Here is a 27799-nt window from a genome sequence, read left to right on the forward strand (position 1 = left end):
TTTAAGTATCCTTTTTGCATATAAGTTTAGCACAGGCATGGCCAAACTTGGTCCTCTAGCTGTTTTGGGACTACAATTCCCATCATCCCTGACCACTAGTCCTGTTAGCTAGGGATGATGGGAATTGTAGTCCCCAAACAGCTGGAGGGCCAAGTTTGGCCATGCCTGGTTTAGCAGGAGACACCTGACAGACTGGCTTAGAGAAATGGTGGGCAGTTTAAATTCATGATCGCTAAATCTGTTCTGGAAGGTTGGGGGAACCCATAGAACAGATTTAGGGGGTGCATGGGAGAGGAGGGGGAAATCCCATTTTATGAGTGAACCTCATTCCACACATGCATGTTCCACGTAGTGCTATGTTGATTTTCACCCACAGCTTCTAATTTTAGGAATATATAAACTGAAGATGTAGCCCATTAGAGAGATACTGTTTTCCCACCTCTGATGTAAATCAATAACAAATCGATATTTGGTTGACTGATGCCTACATGAGAGTAGAAAAGACTATACCACTTTGGAGGGAGATTCCAGTTTTGAATTCCCCTCCAAGTTAGCAAAAGGTGGGGCTGCAATAGAAACTAGTATATCCGGGGAAAATATTATATTCCAGTCTTTGACTCGCTTTTCTATGTTTCTATTTGCAGACAGTTTTAACGCAGGAAATGGACAATAATCAAAGATGGGATCATGCTCTGTCAGTTTGAAGTGGTACAGGCCATTCTGTGCCTCTGTAGACCAGGAACAAATTAAATAAGTAATTGACATAAATGCATTTACAGGGAAATGTCAGAGCACACAATGGTATCAGTAAATTGCAGGCCCATCACATATGTATTTAGGACTGGGGTGGTTACCACTAGTTTAACAGCAGTACATTGCTACTAAGCTTGAACTGTGGTCTGGAGTGCTTTTTTAAAAATAGAGTTTGGATATTCAGTCATTTGTAGCACTACCATTGCTTTGGTTACAGCTCCAGCTAAATGTGTTGTGTCAGCAGACTGTAATACACACAGACACTTTTAACAGGTCACCAACTGACTAAACGTCACACTTAATTTCTATATTCCCTCTGAGCCACATTCTTGAAAGCTGAAACACTCATTCATCAGGACCCAGGCTTTCAAATGCTGTTTCTCTTTCACAAGATGACAAAAGGCCAACAGTTGTGTTTCATCTGGATTTCTAAATGAACCACACTGTTAATTTGAACCCCCTCAACAACTGACTGTGTTTTATTTGGGCGCTGTCCTCTTGGGTACAGGCCAGGGCCCACCCACACTTTTCTATTTTTGGAAGTTTTGCTGCAGGCCTGCATTAGGAGCCCTGCCACCCTGCCCTCTTGCTGCCAGCATCACCATACTTGCTAATGATGCCATCACTTGCACCACCCACCCTGCCACATCTGCTGCTGGCACCAGCCAATTTTGGGTAAGATCTCACATGAAATCAGCAATACCAGTGCTGCTTCTCCATTGCTGGCAAAGACATGGGATTAGCCAACCTTGCGGGCTTCTGCCAGCTTGGCCCTGCCTGCCAGGGATCTAGTAGAAATCCTGTTAAATAAAACCTGTTACGTTATACCAGCTATTTATTGTTATAGATTTGAGAGGGGTGTTTCATTGGGGTACAGCCCATGCTGCAACATCCTATTTGATCACGTATTTGAGATCTTAACTAGATGCAAAACCTGGAACTCCTAAAGTCATCTGGTTCTCTTCAAGCAACCGCAAAACCCCCACTTTGGATCAGGACTACAGTGCAGGTTGCAATTGTTATCCCCACTGCTGTGGGTCCAATACAGATTGGGGCCCCCATGGTTGCCTTTGGATAAGAAAATCATTCTGCTGTCACAAATCTCCCATGTAATCTCTAGATTAGCCTTGAGGTGATTCCAGACAGGTGTTCATTGTGGGATTGGTGTTCCTCATTCAGGAGCCTTTTTGTTTTTGCATTTGGTCACCTTCTTCCACCTAACACAGCCAGCAATGAAACTGGATATTGACATATGGGAAATGACTTCTCTCTTTTCTTTGCAAGTGTGAGTTGTTGCTGGCATCCATCCATCTTGAGGGACAATGGAGTGTGTCTCCGTGGGTGAAGCCAAACTGCTGTGTTAGCAGCACCAAAGTGACTTCCCTGGTGTGCAAACCTTGACAGTGTATATGGAGGTCCTGGGCTGCCCTGTTGACAAGACCCCACTCTTGACATCGCTGATGTGGTCCAAAGGAAAGCAAAGCAATATGTTTGGCATCTGCTGGAGCTGACAGAAGGAGGCCATTCAACCGTCTTAGGGACTCCACTCTGGTTCTTCTCCTGAAGATATCCCACAAGGCAGCAGATGCTTAGGATCAGAGTTTTCCTTCTATATGGGTCAACTTCCCAGCTTGATGAGCCCCATCTACCCCTGACTTACCTCTACAGTATGTGCAGTAACCACCTTCTTGACCGTTGGACCCACTATTGGCTTCGGCTGCTCAACCTGCCAGAGCCTGCCTTTGCATGCAGATGAACTCCCTAACTCACCAAGGGTTTGAGATCCATCGGCTATCATCACCTGGTTTAGCTGGACAGTCAAAGCCATTCCTGGGGTGTGGCCGCTGTTGCATGCTGAGAGCTTCTAGGAGTAAGTGCTATAGGTAAATAAGAAGATACACTTAAAGATACACTAAACTTAAAGATGCACTACCTTGCTTTCTGTATATACCAAATGCAAAAAAACCTGAATAGTGTGCAGCTGGTATTTAAGCCCCTGAGGTAAACAGGCTCTGTTAATATTCAGGATCTGCTCTGGCATTCTCACACTCAAATATCAGCAGCTGTCTGGGGAGAGGACCAATACATTGGCAAGCAATTATGCTGCTGTTTGGGCCGAACTCTTTCTCTATATGGCTTGCTGCCTCCAGATCTCCATCTTTGTGCTTCCCTCCCCACTTTACAAATAGGAAATAAAGACATCCAGTGTTGTTCTTATTCTTCAGGTGCTTTTGGGAGATCTACTGTTGTTCCCTTTAATGCTCTGGGCAGCAGATAATTCTTAACCAAGGCCATATTTTGAACTGAGCTGGAAAGGCCAACAAAATGAGTTCTGCCCATTCCTGCATGAATTGGAGCACAGGCAAAGGGCACAGTGAATTGCTCATTCCATGTCCCTCCACCCCCCCCCATTCAGTACCAAGCAGGACTTCATATATATGCTTTGTTGCTGACAAAGGTAATTTTCATGCGATTGTTGTAGATGAAAATATAGGCTGGTCTTTAGTTAAGTGGTTATCTTCCACACAAGATTAGCAAGACTTAAAAAGAAAAAAGATCATGATTTTAATTTATTATGATCAAATTGTGGATGATTTCAACACCAGGCATCCCCCAAATTCTGAAATATGGCAGGAGAAACAGAGTGGACACAGCCTCTGATGTAATTAGCCCTCCTCCTCACTCCTGCGACCACCTCCATATCTCCCCCTACCAACCATCATAGGGATGGCAGTCCCACTCCCATCCCCTGCCTTGGTCCCAGCCAAGACACACACCTTCCCTGACCCACCTCTAGTAAACTGAATCCATACAGTAGAGGATACTGTCAGGGGAGAACAAGTAGGACACACACAAAGAAACGATATTGGATGTGACTCATACTCCAGCTCTCACCTGGGATAAAAACTCAGCATTCCCCACTTCCATCCAGTAAGGACACAGTTCCACACAGGATTGGACTTGTACTCCAGGGACATGAAATCCATTTCCACTAACACACACAACTTCAGACCACTTCCAGTCCCTCACACTAGAAATGGTCTAGACCAGGCATGTCCAAAGTCCATTTTGGGTTTCTGGGGCCAAATCTTACCCCCCCCCCCGTCAGTTTTATCCTGCCGCTGTGGCAGTTTACTTACCTGGGGTCAAATCTTTAAAAAAGGTCAACAACTGCATCCAAAACAAAGCTCAACAGTTAACAATCCTAAAAAAAGCTCAACAACTTTGGTCAGCGCTCACGCATGTTCACCACTTCATCAAATCTGGCCGCCCTCTTTGAAAAAAAGTTTGGGCACCCCTGGTCTAGGCTCTAGAGAAAAACTTGACAAGTCCCCCACCCATGTATAAAGACAAATAATACCACACATAAAGCCCTACTCTATAAAACTATTGGAAGAATTGGAAGAAGCTGCACCCTACAGCCATGAGTGATGCCTTTCCAACCATTTGAAACCACCATCAAGTAATGTGATTCCACAATTTCTCTTTTTTAAAAAGCTCGTTCAAATATTGAACAATCAGTTGTTAATGGTGTCCAGCATTCCTGACAACCTGAGATATTGCGTCCATAACAATGTCTGTAATACTTGTGTCTCTGCGTGGTTTTTCTGGCCATTTGATCTTCTTGCATAATTCTTTTTGGCACACGCAATGGCAATTGTCTATTCCAAAATATGCAGTCTGTCCTCTGTAATAAATAGCACTGGTGCCAACAATGTGCCTTGAGAACTGCAGTAGCTTATTAAAGTCTCTGATGAAGTACTCATGAGAAAAGTGAATGTTTTTGGACTGGGTTTTCAGTGTTGTGCTTGGGGAGTTACTCTTAATAGGAGCTGTTGTGTTGGGTAAACTGTGGTTGTTGTATTGGCTGTCGACATTGCTCAAGGCTACTAACTTGTATGGTTTGCAACATTCTTCAATCCTGATAACTTGGAACAAGAAAAAAAAAGATAAGTGATGCTCCTAATTTTTGCTTTCACATGAATATTTTTCTTCTTGGAAAGCTCATGTCAGGGACTGGGCAAAGGAGGAATGGTGGAGACCGCCTCCCCACCCTGACCCTTGCAGGGAGGAGGAGGAAGAAGACAGTACAGATTTACAACAGGGGTTTGAGGGAGGTAGCAGCTCATAGGCAGATGACGGGAAAAGCTGGGAAATCATGGGAGAGCCAGAACAACAACAAACAGCTGGCACATTGTTATTAGAAAACATCCCAGATCCTCCATCTCCCAGAACCCGGCGAGCCTTAAAAGTAGGAGAGCAAAGAGCTCAAAGACAAAGGGCATGTAGCAGTACCCGTAGAGGAGATGATGAAAATGACGAATGAGGAACTGGGAGAGACGGTGTGTGTGTGTGTGTGTGTGTGTGTGTGTGTGTGTGTGTGTGGAGACTCATTCAGGACAACACCATTATCCAAGAGTCTGGGCTCTATAGGCTCTCTCTGTAAAGATTGAAATAAAAAAGGACAGTAAGAAACTTTTTCTTGTCTTTATACTTTCCTGGGCAACCAGCTGGGAGCTGCTGATAGCATCCTGACAGCTCAGCTGTTAATGTAGGAAATGGCTGTATCCCAAGCCAGACCATAAACTCATCTAGTGCAGGAATGTCTAACAGCTCTCCAAGGTTTCAGGCAGGAGACCTTGGGAATGGTCCTCTGATCTTTTGCATGCAAGGCATGTGCTTTACCAATCCACCCCCTAAATACAGGTTGGGATGCTCCAGTTTTGGGGCAAGCCTACTGAGTGTGTGAGTTTTCTCTGACGGGATTAGTTAGTTGAATTCTGCCCCGAAGATGTGTACTTTGCACACTCACTTAACACGCTAAAATTTTAGAGAGGGTGCAACAGATCCATTAGCAAATGTGTTGTGGGCCAAAACTCATTTTGGAATCAAGTGTGAAGGTCATTGAAGAAATAATTGCATTTGATCCAAAAAATCTAACTGTTGGGTTGATGCCCAGAACAGAATTATTTTAGGCAAGAGGGAAAACCTACTGCCTGAAAGGATGACAGCATGCATCGGGACACAATAATGTTCTGACAGATCTTTGGAAACAATAATTCAGCTAAAACAGAGATTCTCGAGATTTATCATAATAAGCTGCCCTACGTAAGGAAAACCCCCCAACAATAACAGTTTCTAGCTTTCAAAATCCAGCTACACCAAAACAATTACAGGCACATTTGGACAGTAGGCAAGTGGGTTTGGGAAGAAGAAATAATGAGTAGGTCCTCATGGAATAACAGCTTTTATGTGCTCCTAGGAAGTGGGAAATATATGAAAAACAAGCTTGATGAGTAAGAAGAGATGATAACAATGATAATGCTTATGATTTGAACAGCACCTTCAAGTGTTCAAAATGTGTCACATGTATTATCTAGTTATAATACATAATTACAACAGCACTGTAAGGCCAAACTGGATGTCATCAATGGAAGATTCCCTTTTGTTTGGCAGTCTCAGAATTGTGGCCTGTGGGTGTAGCGGGAATGATACACATTAGATGACGGTTTTGGTCAAAAAGAGCCCACAACTTCATTGATTATACAGCAGGTAAGTGGGGTTGTCATGGCAGCAGAGTGAGGTTCATGCCATCATCCCAAACAGCCCTTCCTGTTGGAACCGTATTCCACCTCCCAATGTACCCTTTGAAGTTGACCAGTGTTGGACCCAATGTGATGCAGGCCAAGCATCCAGGATCCAACTTAGCAATTGTGGGAAGAATTTAGGCAAGGCTGCCCCCCCAGGCTCCTTACAGGAGCCCCCAATGCCATTTTTTCTCACAAGAGAAGGATACAAAGCAGCCTGAACCCCACCCAGCCCAACTACTGCTGCAGCCAAACCAAGAGGCTGGAGCATAGGTTGCCAAGTCAAGGCATCATTGCCCATTTTGAGCAGGTGCACACCAAATGGGTGGAAGACCCTTGATGACCCTTTGCTGGCCACACCACCCATGCTTGGGTCACATCTAGGTTAAAGATATTGCAACACACTCTTCCTGAGGCTGCCTTTGAAAAATGTCTGCAGGCTTCAGCTGGTGCAGAATGCTTCAGTTAGAGCGTCAAATGGGTTCTGTTTTGTGGAGGACGTTGCTCTGATCATTATCTGATCTTCCTTAGCTCCTGCTGTGTGTTCCAAGCCCCATGCAAAGTGCTGGTTGTCACACTTCCAACTGGGACTTCAGGAGCTGCCTTCTCCCACATTCTGATGTCTGATGAAGGCTGTTCTATTCTGGGAGTGAGAAGTTGTCTACCCCACCATTGACTTGCTACTTTGTTGCTGCTTCTTCCTGCTGCTTCTTAAAATTCTGGTTCTTGATCTTGCACTGTCTTGCTAAACACTGTTGATTATTTTAGTGTCATTGTTTTGCTATATTTATATGGTTTTATTCTATTGCATTTTAATTGCAAGTTGCTTTGTGAGCCCCATCATCTGAAAAAGCGGATCTTAAATTTACATATAAGGCTGCGCACATGCCAGACATTTAGGGTGGAATTCAGCATAGTGCTAAGTGGGGTATGTGTGCACAGAACAGGGTCTCTGCATGGAATGAGTCTCTCCCCTCCCCGTGAACCCTGTTTTGTGAGTGGCCCTCATTCCATGCATGCAACTACTTAGTTGAATCCTGCCCTTAAAGGACATTACCACCTCCAAAGAAACCTAGGACCTGCGTTTTGCTAAAGCGGCTGGGAATTGCAGTTCTGTGAGGGTTAAGCCAAAGTTCTGGGTTTGTTTGCTTGTTTGTGGGGTGTGGGAACTCATGCACTTTAAATGTATGGTGTGGAAGAGGCCTAGATAAATAAAATGCCGTGTCACTGAAAAATTAAAGCTGCGTTCCAAGGGCCATGTTCCAAGATGGGCAACTTTCCAGGGGCCGTGTGCCAGTTGATGGGAAGAGCCAGAGGCAAAGACGTGTGGAGCAATGGTTGTGATTCTCATAATTATACAGTAGGCTACACTGCATCCATACAAAAGTCAGAAGTTTCTATGCCTCCACCCACAAGCACCTAGACAACATCTCATCCTTGAGTGTGGTAAGCAAGAGACTTTATCACAGTTCTGGGACGCATTCCAGCCAAAACACTGAAAGAGGATGTAGAGCAGGGCTGGTGAGGGGGCTAGGAAGAGTCCCTAGAGCCAGATGTTCAGCACCTAGACCTGGGGTTGCCCACTTCTGGGTTAAAACATGCCCAACTAACTTTTCCAATATGGGAGCCAAGAGGAAACAGCAGGAGGCACACAATTGTCACCCTTAAAGCTGAATGGAAATACTCACAAATGTTCAAAATGAAATGAATATTTCAGTTTTACTGTTCATATTGTATGCTTGACTTTCTGAATCAACAAAACAAACACATGGTTTTAAAACGAATATTTTAAAAAAAAATGGCAAAGAAGACTGCTTGCAGCCTAATTTGTTCTTGAAAGTTTTTGTTCCAAAAGATTTCAAATAGCAACCATTGTTCCATTAAATAGTATTTCTAAATGACTCAGAATAAGTACAGTTGTGATGGCTATATTTCAAATCCTATAAAACCAGTCAGTCATTGTAGTATTTCTTCCAGTAGAACACAATTGCCGTTGCTGCTACCAAGAGATTCATAGATAGTTTTAAATCTATTATAAGCTGTATTGTCCTAATAACCTAAAAAATACATTGAGTGGGATAGTTTATATCCTGTTATCTGTGGATGGTAGTGAGGTTAAGGAAGGTCTCTGGTGCTTTCCCATCCTCTTACCTGCTTTTAAACGGTTTTGAAGGAAATTGACAGGATAGATTTACACCAAGTTCAGGGACATGTCAGGATATTGAGAAAGCTATGGATCTTTTGGATTCATGCTTTTCCCCAGTATGCCCAGAAAACACGGTGTCATCCACCACCACCCTTTTTGGCCCTACTGATGTCAAAGCTAGGGTTCTAGGAGGACCAGATATGTGGATATTTCCTCTGTGCTGGGGATCCAATATCTAAATATCCCTTTCCAACATTGTGCCTCTGTCTCTCCAATCATTAAGAGGGAGATAGGATGTATGCTATGCCCCTTGAGATGCACTGGAAGATTGCAGCCCAAGTCCATTTAGTTGACTTCTCTGTTGGCTTGAACATCTTCTGCAAAATGATTGTCAAGCTCCTAGTACAACTCCATGGACTGTGCTTGGTTTCGTGGGCAGTCGGCGCCAACATGCTTTAGGACACCAGAGGAGACTCTCAATTCTGAACCAACAGACTAACATTAAATAATATTTGAAATCATGTTTGAACATCCAGCAGCTGAATACTGGGGTCACCTTTCAAATCTAACATATTGAAGGAATATTAATTTGGCTTTGACTATAATTTATGGATTGACCTCCAAAGGATGCCTCTGATTTTGCCTGGTCGGCTGGAATGGCTACCGATTTCCTATGAATGCACCCTTCAACCAACATTTACAGGGAGTGATTTTAGATCTTGCACTAATTTACTCCAAAGAACTATTGATCCACAATGGTGAGATTCTCCAAACTGCCAGCTTTATCTCTGTATGATAGGTCTGATGCAGAACAACAAGATTGGAACTGCAAAAATTTTACTTATACATTCTTAGCACAAGCTATCTTAACACCAGAAGCAGCAGCAGAAGGAGTGATGTGAGCTGTGCAGGAAGACTCGGTCCCACTCAGGCTCTTGAATTTATGCTAGTCTTTCTTCCCACAGTCTGAGTTAAACCAGGTACTGACCTTTACTAAAACAGAGTGTTGGTACTCTGCTTTTTCTGTGGAAACTACCAGAAACCCCCAAATTGAATTTCCATCCCTTGACATTTTGCATTATCAGGCTAGGTTCACCTGAACTTTGGAGCTGGACATAGATTTGCATAATTTCACTTGAAGCTTTGACTTTTCCTATGTAACAATCATCCATGCATATAAAAGTGCTTGTCTCTCCTTACCTTCCGACAAAATGCCACCCTCATTATTCTCAATTTTAGACCCAAGATGTCCCAGCGGTAACCACAAGAGTTAGCCAAGCATGTCAACAGGTCTTTTCTCTTCTTGCCTACATATATCAAGTTCCATTTTCTTGTTTCAGTCACCTATGACCTTTAAAACATATGTCAACCTGCTTGCCAAAAGTATAGTTTTCAAGAAAATAGCAAGCCCAGTCTTGGTTATTCCAATGGGGTACAATTTGTATATTGTCATGGACTGGCTGAATGCTGAGGAATGCTAGGAAGCAACAGCTGGGGAACCCCAAAGGGAAGAACGCTCAGAGCTAGGAGACTGGTGGTGGGATAATGATGAGTGGCCAGAGGGGGAAGATTGGGAGCAGGAGGTATATGAACCTGAAGAGATAACAGGGCTTAGTGAGCAGGGAGAGTCTGTGGCAGAGAGAAGTCTAGAATCAGAAGTGGAAGCAGGGGAGGAGGGAGGCCAAGAGGCAGACATGAGATAGGCTGGTAAAGAAGCCCTGGCGTCTCCCTCTCCTGCGATGACAAGCTCCCTTCCCCACTTGTTTCCCAGGACCTTGTGAGGTATGAAGCTGGAAGAGCAGAGACAGGTGTGTCAGCGTAGCCGCAGATTGCTTGGGAAGGACCTTGGAGAGGAAGAGACTTAGGCAGCTGTGGGAAGGTGGGGACCTTCAGTTTCCATAGGTTCCTCATAGGGACAAGACCTACCAAGAAGAGTAGCTGTGCTCATTAGGTCTGGCACTCCTGGGCAGACCTTGTTTCTTCTAATCAAGAGTTAGCGTCACTTACTTTGTGTGATTTATTGCTGGCTTGCTCCTGACAGATATTAAGATTTTAGCAAAATGAATAAACATCCTCTCTCTCTCTCTCTCTCTCTCTCTCTCTCTCTCTCTCTGTGTGTGTGTGTGTGTGTGTGTGTGTGTGTTACACACACTGCTACCAAGAAATATAGGTGTACTTCTTTTCAAAAGTATGGTTGAATGTAAGTATATTCAGATGCTTAAGACACACAGAACCCTGTTCTTGGTAGTTTCTTTCTTTCTCTGTGTGTATTTGCTCGCTGTGTGTTTGGCAGCTTCGTCTCCTAACACAAAGTGTTACAAATCCTGTTTCACAGCATGCACGAGCAATTTCCATCTGTTGGTTGAGTATATGTACATAACTCCCCCCTCCTCAATGCCCACTGCTTCTCTGTGCCAGAACCCTGCCAGCTATATGAACTGGGCAAGAGCATGCCAGGGAGTTCTTTCCAGCTCTTTGACTTTCAGACCCAATTTTGGTTCTGTCATTACTTAGTTTTCCTTCAATGCATTTTTACATCTCGCTGGTTCTGGAGTGTGTTTAATGGAGCTTTCCACAGCAGTGTCTATACATAGAACTGCCAAAGTCATCTTCTTAAATACACTTCACAGAGAGGAGAAGAAGGTTCAGATCACTCACAGTTTGTACCAACAAGTCTTTTTTAAAACATCTTCAGTCACCGAGGGAGCATGCCATGAATATGGGCACAAAAATCCACCAAGAAAATGTCTTGTGCACACTCCATTGAAACGAATGAGAATTGAACATGAACCCTTGCACAGCTCCTGTTAATTTCAGCTGTTGGTGGTGGCACCCAAGCTGTAGAATGTGCTACTAAAGGCAGCTTGCCTAGAAACTACATGGCCATCTTTTCAGCACTTAGACAAAGGCTGTCTTAGTTTCACAGGTTTAGAAAGAAAGAAAGAAAGAAAGAAAGAAAGAAAGAAAGAAAGAAAGAAAGGGTTCACTCTTAATTTGATCTGTTTGTACTCTACTATTTCATTTTTTTTCTTAATGCATTTTTGTATTTTTGATATATTTTTTATTTGAAATTTGTGACACCTTTGGTAAAGGCTGTTCTCCAACTGGAGAGCTCACAGGCAAGTGTTTCCCAATTGTTGGTGTTTATATTACATTTTAAAAAATTTGCCTTGAGACAGTCTTTAAACCTTTTTTGTCGACCACTAGCATTATGCTTTCCATTTTTAAGTTCAGAATAGAGTAGTTGCTTTGGAAGACGATAATCAGGCATCCACACAACATGACCAGTCCAATGAAGTTGATGTTGAAGAATCATTGCTTCGACACTGGTGATATAGTTTTCTAAAGGGTAGGAGGACAGTTTATTAATAAAATAAAAATAAAATATTTAAATCTGCCTTAATAACACAAATGGGTTCTCTCCAGACACCCCCTTGTTCTCTTGATGCGATTGGAGAGGTCACATGTGATCTCACTTTCAAAATGATTCGTGCCTACAAAAAAATTGGGTTGGTCACACTGTGCCACTTCCAATCAGTACAAATCTGTAAGTTCTGGCAGAAATCCAGCAAAAATTTTATACCACCAATGTTCCTGGTTTATTTTTGTCCCACTTTTGTTGCACTATAGTCCTTCCAAACAGCAATAATGTGGGAGTACAGGGGAAGTATCACAGAACAAAATGAAAGCAGAATAAATCTACCAATGATGCACTATTATTGTGTTAAGAACACATTGCACAATACACCCACAATAAAACACCCATCTGGAGGTGCCCAATAAAATGGGATAAAAGTATCAATGTTAGATTTCAGTTCCAGTTTATCATCTGCACTCCGGATCAATTCAAATACAATTTGCAATGAGTCAGCGGAGACCTTACTAAAAAGGAATGTTTTGCAATATTTCCATAGTTGGACAAACTCAGTCCTTCCTTAGGAGCTGTGGGTCATATACTAAAAAAATAACAGTTCTGGTGTGAGTAAGCCCAGCTCTGTGCTCAGAACAGTTAGTTTCTTTATCTTATTTTATATAATGTATTCTGCTTCCAAGACTTGAATTTTCAAGGCTTTTTACTTGTTTGTTAAGGGTTTCAGTTGCAGGGAAAACTGAAAAAGGAACACGGTATGATTAATCAGTTCTTTGATGCAAGTTGGTCAAAAAAATATTGCAACACAGTGCATTCTATTGTAATTTTATGATGAGTGAAAATATTTGACAAAGTTAGGGTAGGAAACACAGGTTTGTAAAGAATGTGCACTTGCATAGATCAAGTGGCTTAAAAAAGAAACTGATTAATTTGTGATGAGAATTGTTTTAAGTGATATTGCTGAAAAACTAAAAATTTGCACCTAATTTTGACTAGAACAAACTTTTAACATAACTCGCGCTTCAAGCACGGCAAGATAAGAAAAATGGCTCTTATCATGGTTTTATGGCATCTGTCTTGATCCATCAGTTTTTGATATAAATTTTGACATAAAATATAACAGGAGAGAATAAAAGCCTAATATTGCCATCTTCTTCTTCATCATCAAGTCTTGTTTTATGGTGTTGTACCTGGCTCCTGACCAAAGGAAAAAGTTTATGGCCATACTTCATAAAAGCTCAGAGATATTTGACAATATAGACAAAATATATGTGCATCGAAATATACCACTTCAGACCAAACAATTTGAGCCATCCCTTCTTTATGCCTAGCTGTATATTTTTTCAGAACCATAAATCCATAAACTATATGTAACAGGTAGCTCTGGTTGAATGATATTCTGAAAACATAAACTATAACTTCTACATCAAGTACAGTTCATTACAAACATAGGACTTGGCTTGTAACCCTTTGCTATACCTTTGCTCTGAGAAAAATGGAAAATAGAAACTTGTTCTATTCCTCGCTATCATTTGCAATGTAACTGCCTCGCCAAGCTGGGGGTAGCCGTGGGACAGAAAGGGGAAGGCATAACCTTTCAGGAAGTGGGGACAAGAGCAATGTACCCGCTACCTTCCTCTAGAGATGACTTATTCCTACCACCCTGAAATTCACAAGATTTTTTTCAACTGTTTCTTCATCTGACCATTCTGTTGACACAAGAAGGGTGATAAAAGTATTGTAATAGTGTTGATTTAAATAGTGAAGATTTATTTAAAAATACATTATTATTTTTACTTCAGATTAATCAGTAAATCTTATCGCTCCCAGAAGCATCTCAAATCTCCTATTATAAACTGGTTCCTCAGAATGTGACCTGTTTGGAGAACTGATTTGCCTTTCTCTTCAGGTTATGGTCTATGCACTATGTTGCTGCAGTATGAATAAATGAATGAATAGTATTTAAAGAAAATGACTGTTACTAACAATAACCTGCTTTAAAATCCCAGTTTTCACACAAACAGGGGCATTGCTTTGATTTACATGTTTTGCTGTGCATATGAGACTGATCCCAGTGTTGAATTTCACTAGTTTACTGGTACTGTTTCTCAAGCAAAACTCTTTAATAGTAAAATCCTGTTCCCCCAATCCCTCATGGCCAGCCATTGTTAGAACTGTGCATTTGCTGTTATTGCAACAAACTTTATGTTAAGATAAAAGGTAAAGGTACCCCTGCCCGTACGGGCCAGTCTTGCCAGACTCTAGGGTTGTGTGCTCATCTCACTCTATAGGCCGGGAGCCAGCACTGTCCGGAGACACTTCCGGGTCACGTGGCCAGCGTGACAAAGCTGCATCTGGCGAGCCAGCGCAGCACACGGAACGCCGTTTACCTTCCCGCTGGTAAGCGGTCCCTATTTATCTACTTGCACCCGGGGCTGCTTTCGAACTGCTAGGTTGGCAGGCGCTAGGACCGAACGACGGGAGCGCACCCCGCCGCGGGGATTCGAACCGCCGACCTTTCGATCGGCAAGTCCTAGGCGCTGAGGCTTTAACCCACAGCGCCACCCGCGTCCTTATGTTAAGATACGTCTAGCAAATTAGTGCTGCATGTTACCAAAATTTGGAGACAAAGAATTGTATCCAATATTAATCATACACAGACCCACTGAAATGAATATACAGTACATGACTAACTTTGGTCAATTGATTTAATCACGGAATCATAGAATTGTAGAGTTGGAAGGGATCCCAAGGGTCATCTAGTCCAACCCCCTGCAATGCAGCAATCTCTTTTTTAAATAACATTTTATTAATTTTCAACAAAAACAAAAACAAAACAAACAACAATAAAAGCAAAAGCAAAAACAAAACAGATTGACTCCCTCCTATTCCCCTCCTTGGTTCCATAGTATATCAATGTATTACATGTCCATTATAAAGTTTTAACCATTTGAATTACTTATTTTCCATTCATAATAAAATTACAAGTAATCTTAAAACCCTGCCAATGTATTAACCTGTGTACATTGCTTCTGTATATATGCAGTAAAGTCCTTCCATTCTTCCTTAAATTTGTTGTCGTCTCTTCCTCTTAATTCCATTGTCAGTTTTGCCATTTCAGCATATTCCATTAATTTAACTTGCCAATCTTCTTTAGCTGGGACACGTTCTTCTTTCCAGCAATGCAGCAATCTCAACAAAAGCATCCATGACAGATGTCCATCCATTTGGTGGATCTTATTGACATCCAACACCCTTTTAGAATGTGGCTTTTTTGGGGGGGGAGGTTATTGGGTTACTGCTTTTGGTTTGATTTTATATGTTGTGGTCTTGTGAACCACCCTGATACCTCCTGGTATAGGGCAGTGAATAAATTGAATAAATAATAATAATAATCCAACCCTTTCTTAAAAACCTCCAAGGAAGGAGACTCCACAACCTCAGCAGGTCTAACCTGAGCAGCCAAAAAACAGGGACAGAAAAGTGAAGAGTAGCATTTTATGAATGTTATATAGCGCTACCTTTAAAAAAGGCTACATAATTGACCTATAGAACAGATTGTGGTGAGTGTATGATAAAATACTTCAGCATCTCTCAGCAGGTAGGACAAGTCATCTAAATAAAACCAGGGCCACTTGTAGTTTTCATGTTCAGCAAGACTTTTGCCTAAATGAAACACGAACAAGAATACGTGGATTGCTTCCCTATGCTTTGAGAAAGCAACATACAAATATGAAAACTTGCTTAGCCAGCTTTCTGGTTTACTAATAGAGTGAGAAAAGGGTTTAATGGAAAACCTCAGCATCTAAAAGCTAAGGAACAAAGCCGCCACAGACATGTTAATGGTGTTTATAATAGGCAGGCTGAATTACATGGAATTATTTTCCCCCCAAGAAAGCCTAGGGACTGCATTTTTATCACTGCTATAAATCTAAGGAGACAAGATGAATGGTATCAAGGAGTAAGTAAGTAAGTACTGGTTGTACCCAGTCCCACCGCCCTGTTCTTTACAGAACCTCTTTTGACTCATTTCAAAATGAGCAAAATGTTTGACAAAATATTTCCAAATGTCTGTAGCAACAACCAGCAATTGATTAGTGAAGTCTTCTTTCCACAGATAAACCCCTTTTTGTGGATAGCTGGGAACGGAGCTGGTCAGAGGGGTAGGAAGTGAAATCAATGGAATCAAGACAAGAGACTGGGACACATTGAGGAGTACAGTAAGCGTGAAGGACACGCCCGAAGCTGCTGGTGGCATGAGAAGTGGTAACAGATACCCCATGTAGGAGCTGCTGGCAAAACAAAATGCTGCAGAGAATCCCGAGGACTGAACTCAAAGGTTGCATTAAATTAAGCTCTGGACCTCAGGGTGTAACTGAATTCAGGGCAGGGATCCATCTTCTTGCAAAACTATACAAATAATAACTTAAGGGCAGAATTCAACTATGTTGTTGTATCCAAGGGATGATGTCATGCGTCCAAGTTCCCGGCTTGATAACACAGCAAGCGTTGATAATTAAAAAGAGGTTTATTGCGAAACAAAAAGATCACTCCGACCGCCTCGGGCATCATCAGTCACGATGACCCTTCTGAGGTCCACTTCCGGCGTGACCAGAAGCAACTGTACTTTTGCTTCTGACATCTTTTGTTTTGTTTCTGGTTTAACAGCCTGCCCCTGAGCCGATCCAAACTTCTTCCCGGTCTGACAGGCTACTTCCTTCTCTGTTCCCACCTAATTGAACTTCCTGAGAACTTTGGCCTAATTGAACTTCCTGAGAACTTTGGCTGGGTTCCAGCCTGCTCCAGTCCTCCCCTTATCATCCTGCATTCCAAGGGGTGGGGGAGTTAGCTCTCTCTGCTGCTCATCCTGCATGAAAGTTAACCCTCTTTGTTCCTGGTTGCTTCCTGCAGTTGGCTGTAAGATACCACTGAGAGCTGGCTGCAAACCTTCAGAGGGAGCTGGCTCATTCCTGACAGATGAGGTCCACTCACACAATGACACTTTCTCCTTCCTCTTCTTTCCTCACATGCTCAGGAGGGTTGAGGGAACTCTTGAACTTGTTTACGGAGCAAGTGGTGGAAGTGTGGGGGCAGAGAGGGAGCAAATGTCCCACACTGTGAATGGACCTTGTTCTAAGTACACATACCCAACTTGGTGCTGTGTTGAAATCCACTTACTTATTATTGCTATGATAGCATACAATGCTCTTCTTTGCACTCACTTCAGTTGGGTAGCACCAGAGCAGTTCCTCTGGATTATGTCACCATGTTTTTTTACATAAGGATTTGTCTAATAGCATCTGGTGATTTTATTTTTTGGGAGAAAATAATTGTTTGCTTCTGCCTCTCCACACTTCTTTTGCCAGCTCCATCTTCCCACTGAAATCTATAAATACTGAGAAAGCAATTACTATAACTATATATATATATATAATTAATAATAATAATTTACATCGGGCCAAATATTCTCAACTAAGAAATATATTTTTTTCCACTAAACGGTCAGCTAAAAATACAGATTGTAATGGTACAGATATTTTTTATTGGAAGTGACATAAAATATAAGCATTAATATGAAATGTTTTGCTAGCAGTATGATACAAGGCAAAAATAATAATTCTAACACTATAAACTGGCTTCCTTGTCAACCAGGACATGTGGTAGATTTCCTTTTATGTGGCTGTCAAAGCAAATGTTTAAGCTGTTTATCATAACCTTTAATTTACTCTCCCAGATTCTGTTACTTTTTGTGAAAACGGTTGCAAAAAACAAAGTCGTTTTGCAAAGTTTTTTTGTTGTCCTCTTGAGGGGTTAAATTGTTTCAAGGGTTTTCAAAATGTCTGAATGAAGGTGCATGCTGCAGATTTCTAGATGTGTGCTGCAGATGGTGTCTTTTCTGCATGAGCTTTTTATCACCGTAAGTGTGTTACACTCTTCCACTGGAGTTATTGAAATTTGTCACATGCAAATAACAAATGATTAGTTGGTTGTTATGCACCCCCACACTCTCTGGCCCTTCTTGATGAGGGTGCTGATGATTCTAGAAGGAATGATCTTGCATGTTCTGGTCTTTCCACAGTTGCCCCTGTAGGGAGGGCAAATGTGGTAGAACAGGTTTCTCTCAAGGTGTTTTCGCCAGCGATTTGTCAGCAGCCAGTCTGTATGGCGCTGGACTCACATACTTTCCATTCTTCCAGCACAGAGATTCTAGTCTCCGGTCTGAAACCCCTTCATGAAAACACCAAAGGCTAAACAGACACATTAATTGTTCATCTCACAGTCTATTCCTACATATGTGCCTACTCCAAAGCAGTCCCCAATGTGTTCAAAGGGACTTACTTACTGGTAAGTTTCTACAGGGTTGAGGATTAAGTTACAACTTTTAGTTATACATTTCAGATTTTATCTGTTCATTTATTATCACATTATATCCCACTTTTCCTCCAAGGAGCTTAAGGTAGCATGCATGGTTCTTCCTTCCGTCCAATGTTATCGTCACAACAACCCTGTGAGGTAGATTAGGCTGCGAGACAGTGACAGGCCCAAGATCACTCAGTCAGCTTCATGGCTGTTATGGGACTCGAACCCAAGTCCTACTGTAGCACTCTAATCACTACATCACACTTGCAAGTGTGGAGTAAGGAGTACACACTGGGTTTGTGTGTACAGGACTGCATGTTACGTTATATTTCTTAGTCATCCTGTTCACACAAAAGAATTAAAAGGCAACTAGTGAAATCTCTTGTACTGTTTTTATTGGACAATAGAGGTCAATTGGCAAATCTTGCTTTTAGTTTAAAAGGGTTGGACCAAAAGGGAGGACGTGATTTCAGGAAGAAAGGGAGTGTGATGGCCTGGGATTCGGACTCAGAGGCTGAACCTGAGGAATCCCAGCCTGCACAGGAGTCCCTGCCTCCAGAACCAGCTGAGCCGGGGCTGGGGCCTGAGCCTGAAGGGTCCTCACCTGTGCTGGATCCTCAGGTGCAGGCACAAGCTGAGTCTGCTCTGGCTCCTGAGATGATGGAGGACCCATTGCTTGCAGGTGCTCCACTCTCAGCCCTGTCAGGGGAAGAGGAGCTTGCCTCTGGGTCCAGTAATCCTCCAGCCTCTCCTGAGCTACAGAGGCTCAGGGCAGAGAGGCAGAGGGAACTAAGTTCCTGCAGGAGGAGTGCTTGCCTCCAGGCCAGGAGAGGTGAGTCACCAGTGGACCGGGGCCACCCTATGCCTCGGGGCAGATAAAAGCCAGTCAGCCCCAGTCCCAGGTTGTGGGAGTAACGTCGTTGCTAGCCTGTTCCTGCCTGCATCCTGTCCTGCTCTTCTGCCAGAGTTCCTGACCCCACCCGACTCCCTGCCTTGGACCCAGCTACAGCTTTGACAGACAGCCTCCATACCACACCATTGACCTTGGACTGGACTCGGACCTCGCCTCTCGGTTAGCTCCCGGGACCAGCACAGGGAGGGAAGAAGTGGCCAATTATCCTTTGTGTGCAAGAGCCCCCAGAAGTCTGGACTGGTCCTGAGTTGAGGGAGGTTTCAAAAGTAAAGGATAAATTTAGGTAGAGGTTATCAGTGGCTGTGTTCTACCTCCATAGCAGGAGGCAGGAGTCAAGAGGGGAGAGTGCTTTTGTGCTCAGGATGATGGGAGCTGTAGACCAATTTCTGGAGGACCACTGCCCCACATTCTCAAGACTTCTCACATTTGCATTTTAATGCTAAAATCCCTCAATAGCATGCTAATTAAACAAGTTTGTCACTTCCTAAAATTCAAATGCGCAGTAAATTTGAACATAATTTACTATTATGTGTAAATATATTCATAATTCATGAAACCATTACTTTTAATTCCTGAAATCAAACACCGTCTGGCTACTACTGTATTGATTTATTCAGGAAAGAAATGTATCATAACAACATGCAATTAACACATCCTGATCCACAGGGAGGGAGGAATTAAGCTTAATTGTTTAAATAAACTAAATTTTAAATAGGCTACTCTGAACTGTATTTCTGCAGCATATTCAAATCCAGATTAGAAAGATTTTATTTCTCTTATAAGACAGAAACAAATGCTGAGGCTTAGGTCCTGGGATTCAAACAAATAAATACAAGTACAAACAATTTACACCTAAAAAGCTATACATTTTTCAATATGTCACAACCAGGAATGGATGAATCTGTCAATTTCAGTTTCTCTCAGTTTTTTACTTTTTTCAATCTGAAGATCAGTTCTCCACATTTTCACATCAGTTTGCATTTCCCCCCTTAAAAGTCCTCATGAAAATCAACATCTTTGGGTGAATTTTAATGCAATTTTGCCTAATGTACATATTTTGTCAATCAATTTCCTCTAATACAGTGGATTTTTGTATGTTTCCTTCACCAATGCAGGTCTTTCTATGCTCATTTTGCCCAAGTTACATTTTTGTATATATTACTTGGTTGGAAACTGCACTGCAGAATTTGAAGAAATGCAAATGTCAAAGGCCAGCTATGTTTCGTTTTGCATCTTGTTTCAAGAAGTGTGAATTAAGCTCATGTTTAAGTGCAAATAGAACTAAATGTCTCCTCCACCCCTCATGAACACCCAAGTCAAAATACATAGGATTGCACTGTAAACTCATTGGCTGGAAAATGCCTGCTAGGCCTAGAACAAAGAAAGTGCATTACAAGTCCAATAGTTATGGCTGGAGGGCAGAATTAGTTATCACGGGAAGAGCAACAATACAGCAAGGCCCATTACTTGGTTGCCATGTTGGACCTATGATGCAATAATCAGCTATGTGGTCTTTGATAAAGGAAGCAAAATGGCACGTGTTCTACTGTTGAACAAATGGGGGTACCTACAGGATGCAGGAAGGGACGTGGGTGGCGCTGTGGGTTAAACCACAGAGCCTAGCACTTGCCGATCAGAAGTTGGCAGTTCGAATCCCCGCGACGAGGTGAGCTCCCGTTGCTCGGTCCCTGCTCCTGCCAACCTAGCAGTTTGAAAGCACGTCAAAGTGCAAGTAGATAAATAGGTACCGCTCCGGCGGGAAGGTAAACAGCGTTTTCGTGCGCTGCTCTGGTTCGCCAGAAGCGGCTTAGTCATGCTGGCCACATGACCTGGAAGCTGTACGCCGGCTCCCTTGGCCAATAAAGTGAGATGAGTGCTGCAACCCCAGAGTCGGTCACAGCTGGACCTAATGGTCAGTGGTCCCTTTACCTTTACAGGATGCAGGACAACAAGAGGTAGGGGTAGCTTGAGGCATTTTGGCACCTGAGGTGTAAAAGTCCTGCTTCTGCACTCTTGTTGTTGTTGTTTAGTCGTTTAGTTGTGTCCGACTCTTCGTGACCCCATGGACCAGAGCACGCCAGGCACTCCTGTCTTCCACCGCCTCCCGCAGTTTGGTCAGGCCCATGTTTGTAGCTTCGAGAACACTATCCAACCATCTCATCCTCTGTCGTCCCCTTCTCCTTGTGCCCTCCATCTTTCCCAACATCAGGGTCTTTTCCAGGGAGTCTTCTCTTCTCATGAGGTGGCCAAAGTATTGGAGCCTCAACTTCACGATCTGTCCTTCCAGTGAGCACTCAGGTCTGATTTCCTTAAGAATGGATGCGTTTGATCTTCTTGCAGTCCATGGGACTCTCAAGAGTCTCCTCCAGCACCATAATTCAAAAGCATCAATTCTTCGGCGATCAGCTTTCTTTATGGTCCAGCTCTCACTTCCATACATCACTACTGGGAAAACCATGGCTTTAACTATACGGACCTTTGTTGGTAAGGTGATGTCTCTACTTTTTAAGATGTTGTCTAGATTTGCCATCGCCTTTCTCCCAAGGAGCAGGCGTCTTTTAATTTCGTGACTGCTGTCTGCACTCTTAGCGAGGGGGCAAACTCCACAAGGAGTCTCATCCGCCAGTTGCATGGTTCTTTGTGTTTGAGCAGCATCCTTTTTCTGTCCACAGAGCTGACTCCTTGTTTTTTCTCAGGGATATGTCAAAGATGCTCAGATTTATAATAAAACTTATAAAGGTAGACGGTCTGGGAAGCCTCGTCGCCTAAAACTAGCTGTCTCAACCTAACACAATCACAAAAGATACTGGTGAGGGTTTTTCAATAAAGTTGTGACCAAATTAAATTGACAGCCAATACATTCTGATCTGTTAAGTGCCTGGACAGTGAGGCCTGTTTCATCCTTGGTGTCTGAGAAAAGTAGCCTAGGCTCCCCATTTCACTTGCTTCGCTTCAAGATTCAAGTACTTTGCTCCCATACTGTAGAAACCGAATTCTACCAACATTGTAGTTGCCTGAGTGCACGTCAAGCTGCAGAGCTGTGTAAACAACAATTATGGAGCTTGAACTATTAAGTCAAATAATACTGATCAAGGTGCAGTCAATTGTGTGTATTAATGGTTTCTTGGGAAGCAAGCTGTGCATGCAGAGGTGTGTTACCTGTTCCCCAGGAAAATATATGTATGCAAGTGCAACAGCTCCACAATTACAAACTATAATCTGATATCTTAATTCATGTCCACTTCCTTGGCCATCTTGAAATCTTCCAGAATTGTGACAGAACACTGTGAGCTGTGCTGGGCTTATTATATTTTATAGGGAAAGGCTATTTTATTATCTTTGCATAGAAGGTGCAACGGCAGCACCAGATCACGTGTTGTAACATCTAAATAGCTTGATAAGAGTCTAAACTTTCAGCCTAAAACTGTTAGGATAAAAGAGATGTTCTAATTTTTAATACTAATGAAAATGTGTAAGTAACCACACCAAAATAGTAACATTAATTGGATATATGCAGTTTTGAAGACTAACTAGACTGGATACAAATAAAGTATCAATTATAAGGAAGAAGGATCGGCTGTATTAAAAGAAGGAGGGTCTACAATCTCAAAAGTGGCTGCTCTGGAATCTAGGATCACTTTGTGTTGTTAGATAGTTGTACTTGACCATCTGTTAACTGTCAAAAAAAATTGTTAAGTGCACCCAGGTGATCCCAGTATTCATCTTGGGTTTGGCTTCTTTGGACTGAAGATTACTAGAGACTGGTGGCATTCTGTGATACACATATATACAGGCTGAGAAGAAGAGAGAATGCTCACTGCATTCCATCAGATTTCCAAGAAGTGTCTCATCACCATAGTGTTGGTGTCTCACAGAGACAACAAGTCTCTGTTGACAACAAGTCAGGTCTCTATCTCTCTTTCCATCCCAGTTCCAAGACTGCATGGATATTGTTCTCTCTTAAAATTGCCAAGACACACTAATGGCATTACCTCCATTCAGGAGGGAAGAAAAACATGCCCCTCTTCTGCTCACCTTCCCTATCTCCAGCTATTTAGTTTCTGTGGATCTGGAGTTGTTTTTTTAGCATGAAGACATGTGAAGAAGAATCCCAGCAAGTCCAAAGTTGAGCTATGAACATGCTCTTAGTAACAAATGAATCTTCACAGACACAAAAAAACATGGATTGCCATCTGTCAATAGTTCCATCAGCATATTTGCTTACGGACTTGAGGATAGAAACAGATTCAAAGCCTTAGAAAGATAATGAAAAATGAGATTGCTTTGACGTTTTGGAATATTGCTATAAACATACACACAGATCCAATTGTCTGGCCAACAGTGGGCCCAAAAGGCACATGCTCTGCCTTTTTAATTGGCTTTAGCAAGAGCTTGCAATATTGTTGAAAGAGGAATCCTGAAGTTCCATCCCTTCAAAACTAGTAGATTTATATAGTTTGCTCTATCCCTATGGCTCAGGGTGAATAACAGTAGTGTTACATTAAAGAAAGGAAGGGAAACTGTTGTGTCCCTGAAGGAACAACAGTCAAAGCTAACTGTCACACAAAAAACTTTGGACGACAATGACAGCAATGAAGCGGTCAGAGGCTGAATTGTACAAAATAGTATAATACAGTGCACTGAACTAAAACCCAGTCAGTTCAGAAAGAAATATAATTTGCAACAGAGTTTAAACACTTCAAAACAACATATAAGTTGCAAGATAACAAACCATTCTTGGGTGCAACTAAACTCTCTGTATGTATCCATCTCTGTGTTTTTTAAAAAAACATTTCCCCCACTTCTGTGTGAGTATAAGAGCACTTTTTGGAGCTGCATGCATTTCAATATTTCGAATCTCTTTTTGTTTGTTTTCTAATCTAGCATCTATATTGATTTGTGGTTGTGGAAAGGGGTTTCCTTTGGCTGGATGCTTCGCTGAGGTTCTATTGCGTGGACAGGCAGAGTCCCCCCAACCCCAGGCAACCCCCTGAGCGGAATAATGACTCAAGACAACGTGCTATAGGATTAAAATTGGCCACAACTTTATTAAATTTCAGATGGGAGACCTTGGCTCAGGCACTGGGCATTTATCCTTCCCAGTCCCCAGCCAGGGATCTGGGAGACTTCAGGGTTATCCAGAATGTGTGGGGATTGGGCTGGCTCTGGAGAACATATGTTCAAGCAGAGAGCCTGCCCCCCCGTTTCACTGCCGTCGCAGGGGAGAGCAATGACAACCTCTCAGTGTATGGCCAATGCCTCCCCTCAAGACCCCTTTAACAGGGAACCCTGGGATCACTGCCGCAAGGGGGGCGTGGGTCACTGCTTCACGCCCCCCCCCCCATTTAGGAAGATAGACTAAAGGATTCTGCCCAAGGCCTGAAACCACCAAAGTTGTGATGTTTTGCTACGGGAAAGGCAAAACCTGCCAATGCAGGAAAATTCCTTTCTGGCCTTTCAACAACGACCCTGACATAGCAGCGCCTGCGTACCTGTGGAAAAGAAGTTAACCTGTAAAAGAAGACTTAACTGAGGGAGGGCAGGGTAGGAGAAGCTATTGAGCCAACTGTCGCTTCGCAGGTAAGATTCACCTTCTGTTGTGTGGGGAGGGGGGGGTTCCTCCCCTTACCTGCCGATCCCCTGGCAGCGCCTCCCCAGCCTGAACTACCAGGAGTCGCACTGGGATCTGGGGGGCTGTGCACGACCACGCAAAAGGTGCCCCCATTTGATGTGGGGAGTGGTCATTGTGTAAACAGAATGACTGTGAGAGGCTGTGGAGTCCAGGTCTGTGGAGTGTCAGGCACTTGTCCAACTTCCTGTTTTTCCAGTCTTAAGCAGCTGGCACATGTGGAGATGGAGTCAGTTCCCAGGTTCAGTGCTTGGTGTCCCAAGCTGTACTGGCCCACATATACAGGGATATGTATGGGAGAGGCATCCCAAGCTGAAAGCATCACCATCTGTTGTTGATGATGGTGGGTCCAAAAATAACTAGGCTTTGTGTGGTGATGGCAGTCTTAAACTCTTCCATCGCCTTCTCATAGGGTACTAGGTCCCTGTTGTTTTAAAAAAAACTCATATTGTGCCTTTCATAAGAAGCTCAACATAGGGTACATGGTTTCGCTCCTTCACAACAGCGTTGAGAAGTAGATGAGCTTGGGAGACAGTGACTGGCCCAACATCACCCAGTGAGCTTTATGGCTGAGTTAGGATTTGAACCTGGAGCTCCTCAGTTCCAGTCCCATAGTTTGATCACTACTCCACACTTGGTTGGATGCACAACCAGGTACATTAAGGTGCTAAAGTATGAAAGACATTGGGATCTTAGATGTTCATAGGGAATTAAGTGCTTGGTGTTTTTAAAAAGTATTTATTTATTTAAAGCAATTGTGTTTATTTGGTACCATTCCATGCATAATTTTATAAACTCTTATCGTGTCACCTCTTACTTGCTTTTCCTCTAAACTAAAAAATCCTGAACACTGCAACCTTTTCTCAACCCCCTTGATCACTTTAGTTGCCCTTTTCTGAACCTTTTCCAACTTGGCAATATCCCAAGTGAGCGTAATATCAACGTCCAAGTAGTAGTTAATTTACGACCTTTGTTGCCACCAGTTAACCAACTGGTTCTTTCCAGAAATATAATGGACAATAACCTTTTTTTCACAGTCCGGTTTAATTGAAGTGCTTGGATTCCAAACGATTTGCTCCCTTCAGCTTAAGAATCGCCTCACTTCAGTTTCACTGGGTTATGGATTGGGCTGGCAGTGATTCTTACCTTTTAACACACCAAATTGCAAGTCACGACAAAGCAGCATTGGCAACAGAGAGCAGGATGACATGATGTTAGGCCCAGGTGGAGGTCAGGCAGAAGAGATGAGATTTTTCTTTCTTCCTTTCAAAAATCGATGCATATGTGTTTGAGGGCATGCCTGCACTATTGAGGGAAATGTTAACAAATTTAGTTGAGGCGTTCAAGGCCTGGTCATAAAGGGCAGAAAAGAGCAAACTGGTCAAATGAATTTTACAGGAACCCCCCCCCCCCCCAAAAAAAAAAAGGTGGGGCAGGAGGGTTCTAATGATGTGCAGGCTGCATAATAATATCTCCGTGAACCGTAAAAATAATAAAAGCTGAGGCCATTTCCAACATAATCTCTATCAGCAAGATGCCAGTGCTTTTCCAGATTTCCTAACAGGTCCCTGCTAATTCCATGCCAAAACTAGCAGTGGATTTCTTCCTTTTAATCTCCCCTAATGCCTTATTCGATTATTGTCACTGCTCTCCGACCGGGCACCGTCCCTTCATACTGTAATTCCACAACTGAAGCACTCAGATGAGCCTGAACGACGGTGGGGGAATATCAGGGACCGACCACACACACACACACACACACACACAGGGCGAAGAGGAGCCCCTGGAAGGCGGGGCTGGCAGGGAGAGGAGGGGGGGGAACCAGCCCAAGTCCATCTGCCCATCCACACTCCTCTAGAGCATTAGGTCTACGGGTATACTACTGGTAGTAAGGAAAACGCCGAGTGGGAGGACAAAACTGAAGAAGGAAGATGGGTCCTACTCAGATTTGCTCCAGTTGACCAGGTTGGCATCCAGGTCCTGGGCAGAGCGCAGGCATGGCTTGGTGGCTTCCTTGGATTTGCTTCACTGCGTGGTAAGTAAAGCAAACTTGGGCGCCGAAGAAGTTGGGGCCAGCCTTGCTCTTCTACACCTCGGGACAGCAAATGGCCGGGAGGGCTGCTTTGCTGTTGATCCAAAGTGAAGCAACTTTTTGGGGGAGCATAGGGGTGGTGGTGGGAGTTGGTTTGGGGCAAGAAGGGAGCCTGTGGGTGACGGCGGGGCTCTGTGCTTGCCTCTGTAGCCTCCACAAGGTGCTGGCGGACGACCCCGCCGCCGACGAGGGCGACCTCTACTCGGAGAACATCTCCCGGATCCTAGACAAGCTCCTGGACGGCTACGACAACCGGCTGCGACCCGGGTTCGGCGGCAGGGGCAGCCCAGGTCCTTACTTGTCTTGTACACCTTCCCTCTTTCCCCACGGCGTTTGACCTCTCCCGTTGAGCCGCAGCCTGCGAGCCACAGTTGCCTGCAAGGCGGGCTGCTACCCTACACGTCCCTTCAAGGGAGCCCCATCGGACACCGCGGCGTTTGGGTTGTGGGGCTTGGATTTCCGAGTAGGCGCCGCTGGGGTCGCGCTGGGAGCGGGGGAAAAACCCGGCTTGCTCCTTACCTTGGGGCCGTTGTAGGGTGGGGGCGTCTTGGGGGGAGATTTCACTGAGGCAAGACACCCCCGTCCACCTCCCTGCCAGGATTGCATCGCCAAGACACCCCTTCTAAGAAAGTCCTGTTTGGGCATCTGGGGAAGCCAAACAAACCCTACTTTTTGCTAACTACGTGCAAACAAGTTGTTTCCTCCCTTGGTGGAGGGGGAGGGGGAAGCACCCTAAGAATAAATGCCACCCATCTCACTGAACTCTCTCCTTCCTCCCCTCGACGGTGCGCACGCAAACTTTCGCCCCCTGGAACCGCTTCCCAGGAGCCGTGACGGAAGTCAAGACAGACATCTACGTGACCAGCTTTGGTCCTGTGTCAGATGTAGAAATGGTAAGACACCCCCCACCAGCAACTCACCCCCCCCCAGCTGTGAGAGGAGCCTTAG

General features: G+C 43.6%; 2 protein-coding genes across 4 annotated transcripts in view; one reads left to right on the forward strand and one right to left on the reverse strand.

Annotated features, from left to right (window-relative positions):
* Positions 1–27799, reverse strand: part of GABRB2 (gamma-aminobutyric acid type A receptor subunit beta2) — a 190807-nt gene that overhangs the window by 142688 nt on the left and 20320 nt on the right. The window lies entirely within an intron of this gene.
* GABRA6 (gamma-aminobutyric acid type A receptor subunit alpha6) overlaps positions 26175–27799 on the forward strand; it is a 32238-nt gene continuing 30613 nt past the window's right edge. For 2 of the 3 annotated variants that reach the window (XM_077924421.1, XM_077924419.1), the window contains exons 1-2: positions 26771–27141; positions 27677–27744. In XM_077924421.1, the coding sequence (XP_077780547.1) occupies positions 26865–27141; positions 27677–27744 (345 nt within the window). In that variant the 5' untranslated portion in view covers positions 26771–26864. Of the gene's footprint in view, positions 27142–27676; positions 27745–27799 lie in introns of all 3 variants that reach the window. The other variant, XM_028717414.2, reaches the window with a different exon arrangement.

Source organism: Podarcis muralis, chromosome 2, assembly GCF_964188315.1.
Source record: "Podarcis muralis chromosome 2, rPodMur119.hap1.1, whole genome shotgun sequence".
Classification (NCBI taxonomy): Eukaryota; Metazoa; Chordata; class Lepidosauria; order Squamata; family Lacertidae; genus Podarcis; species Podarcis muralis.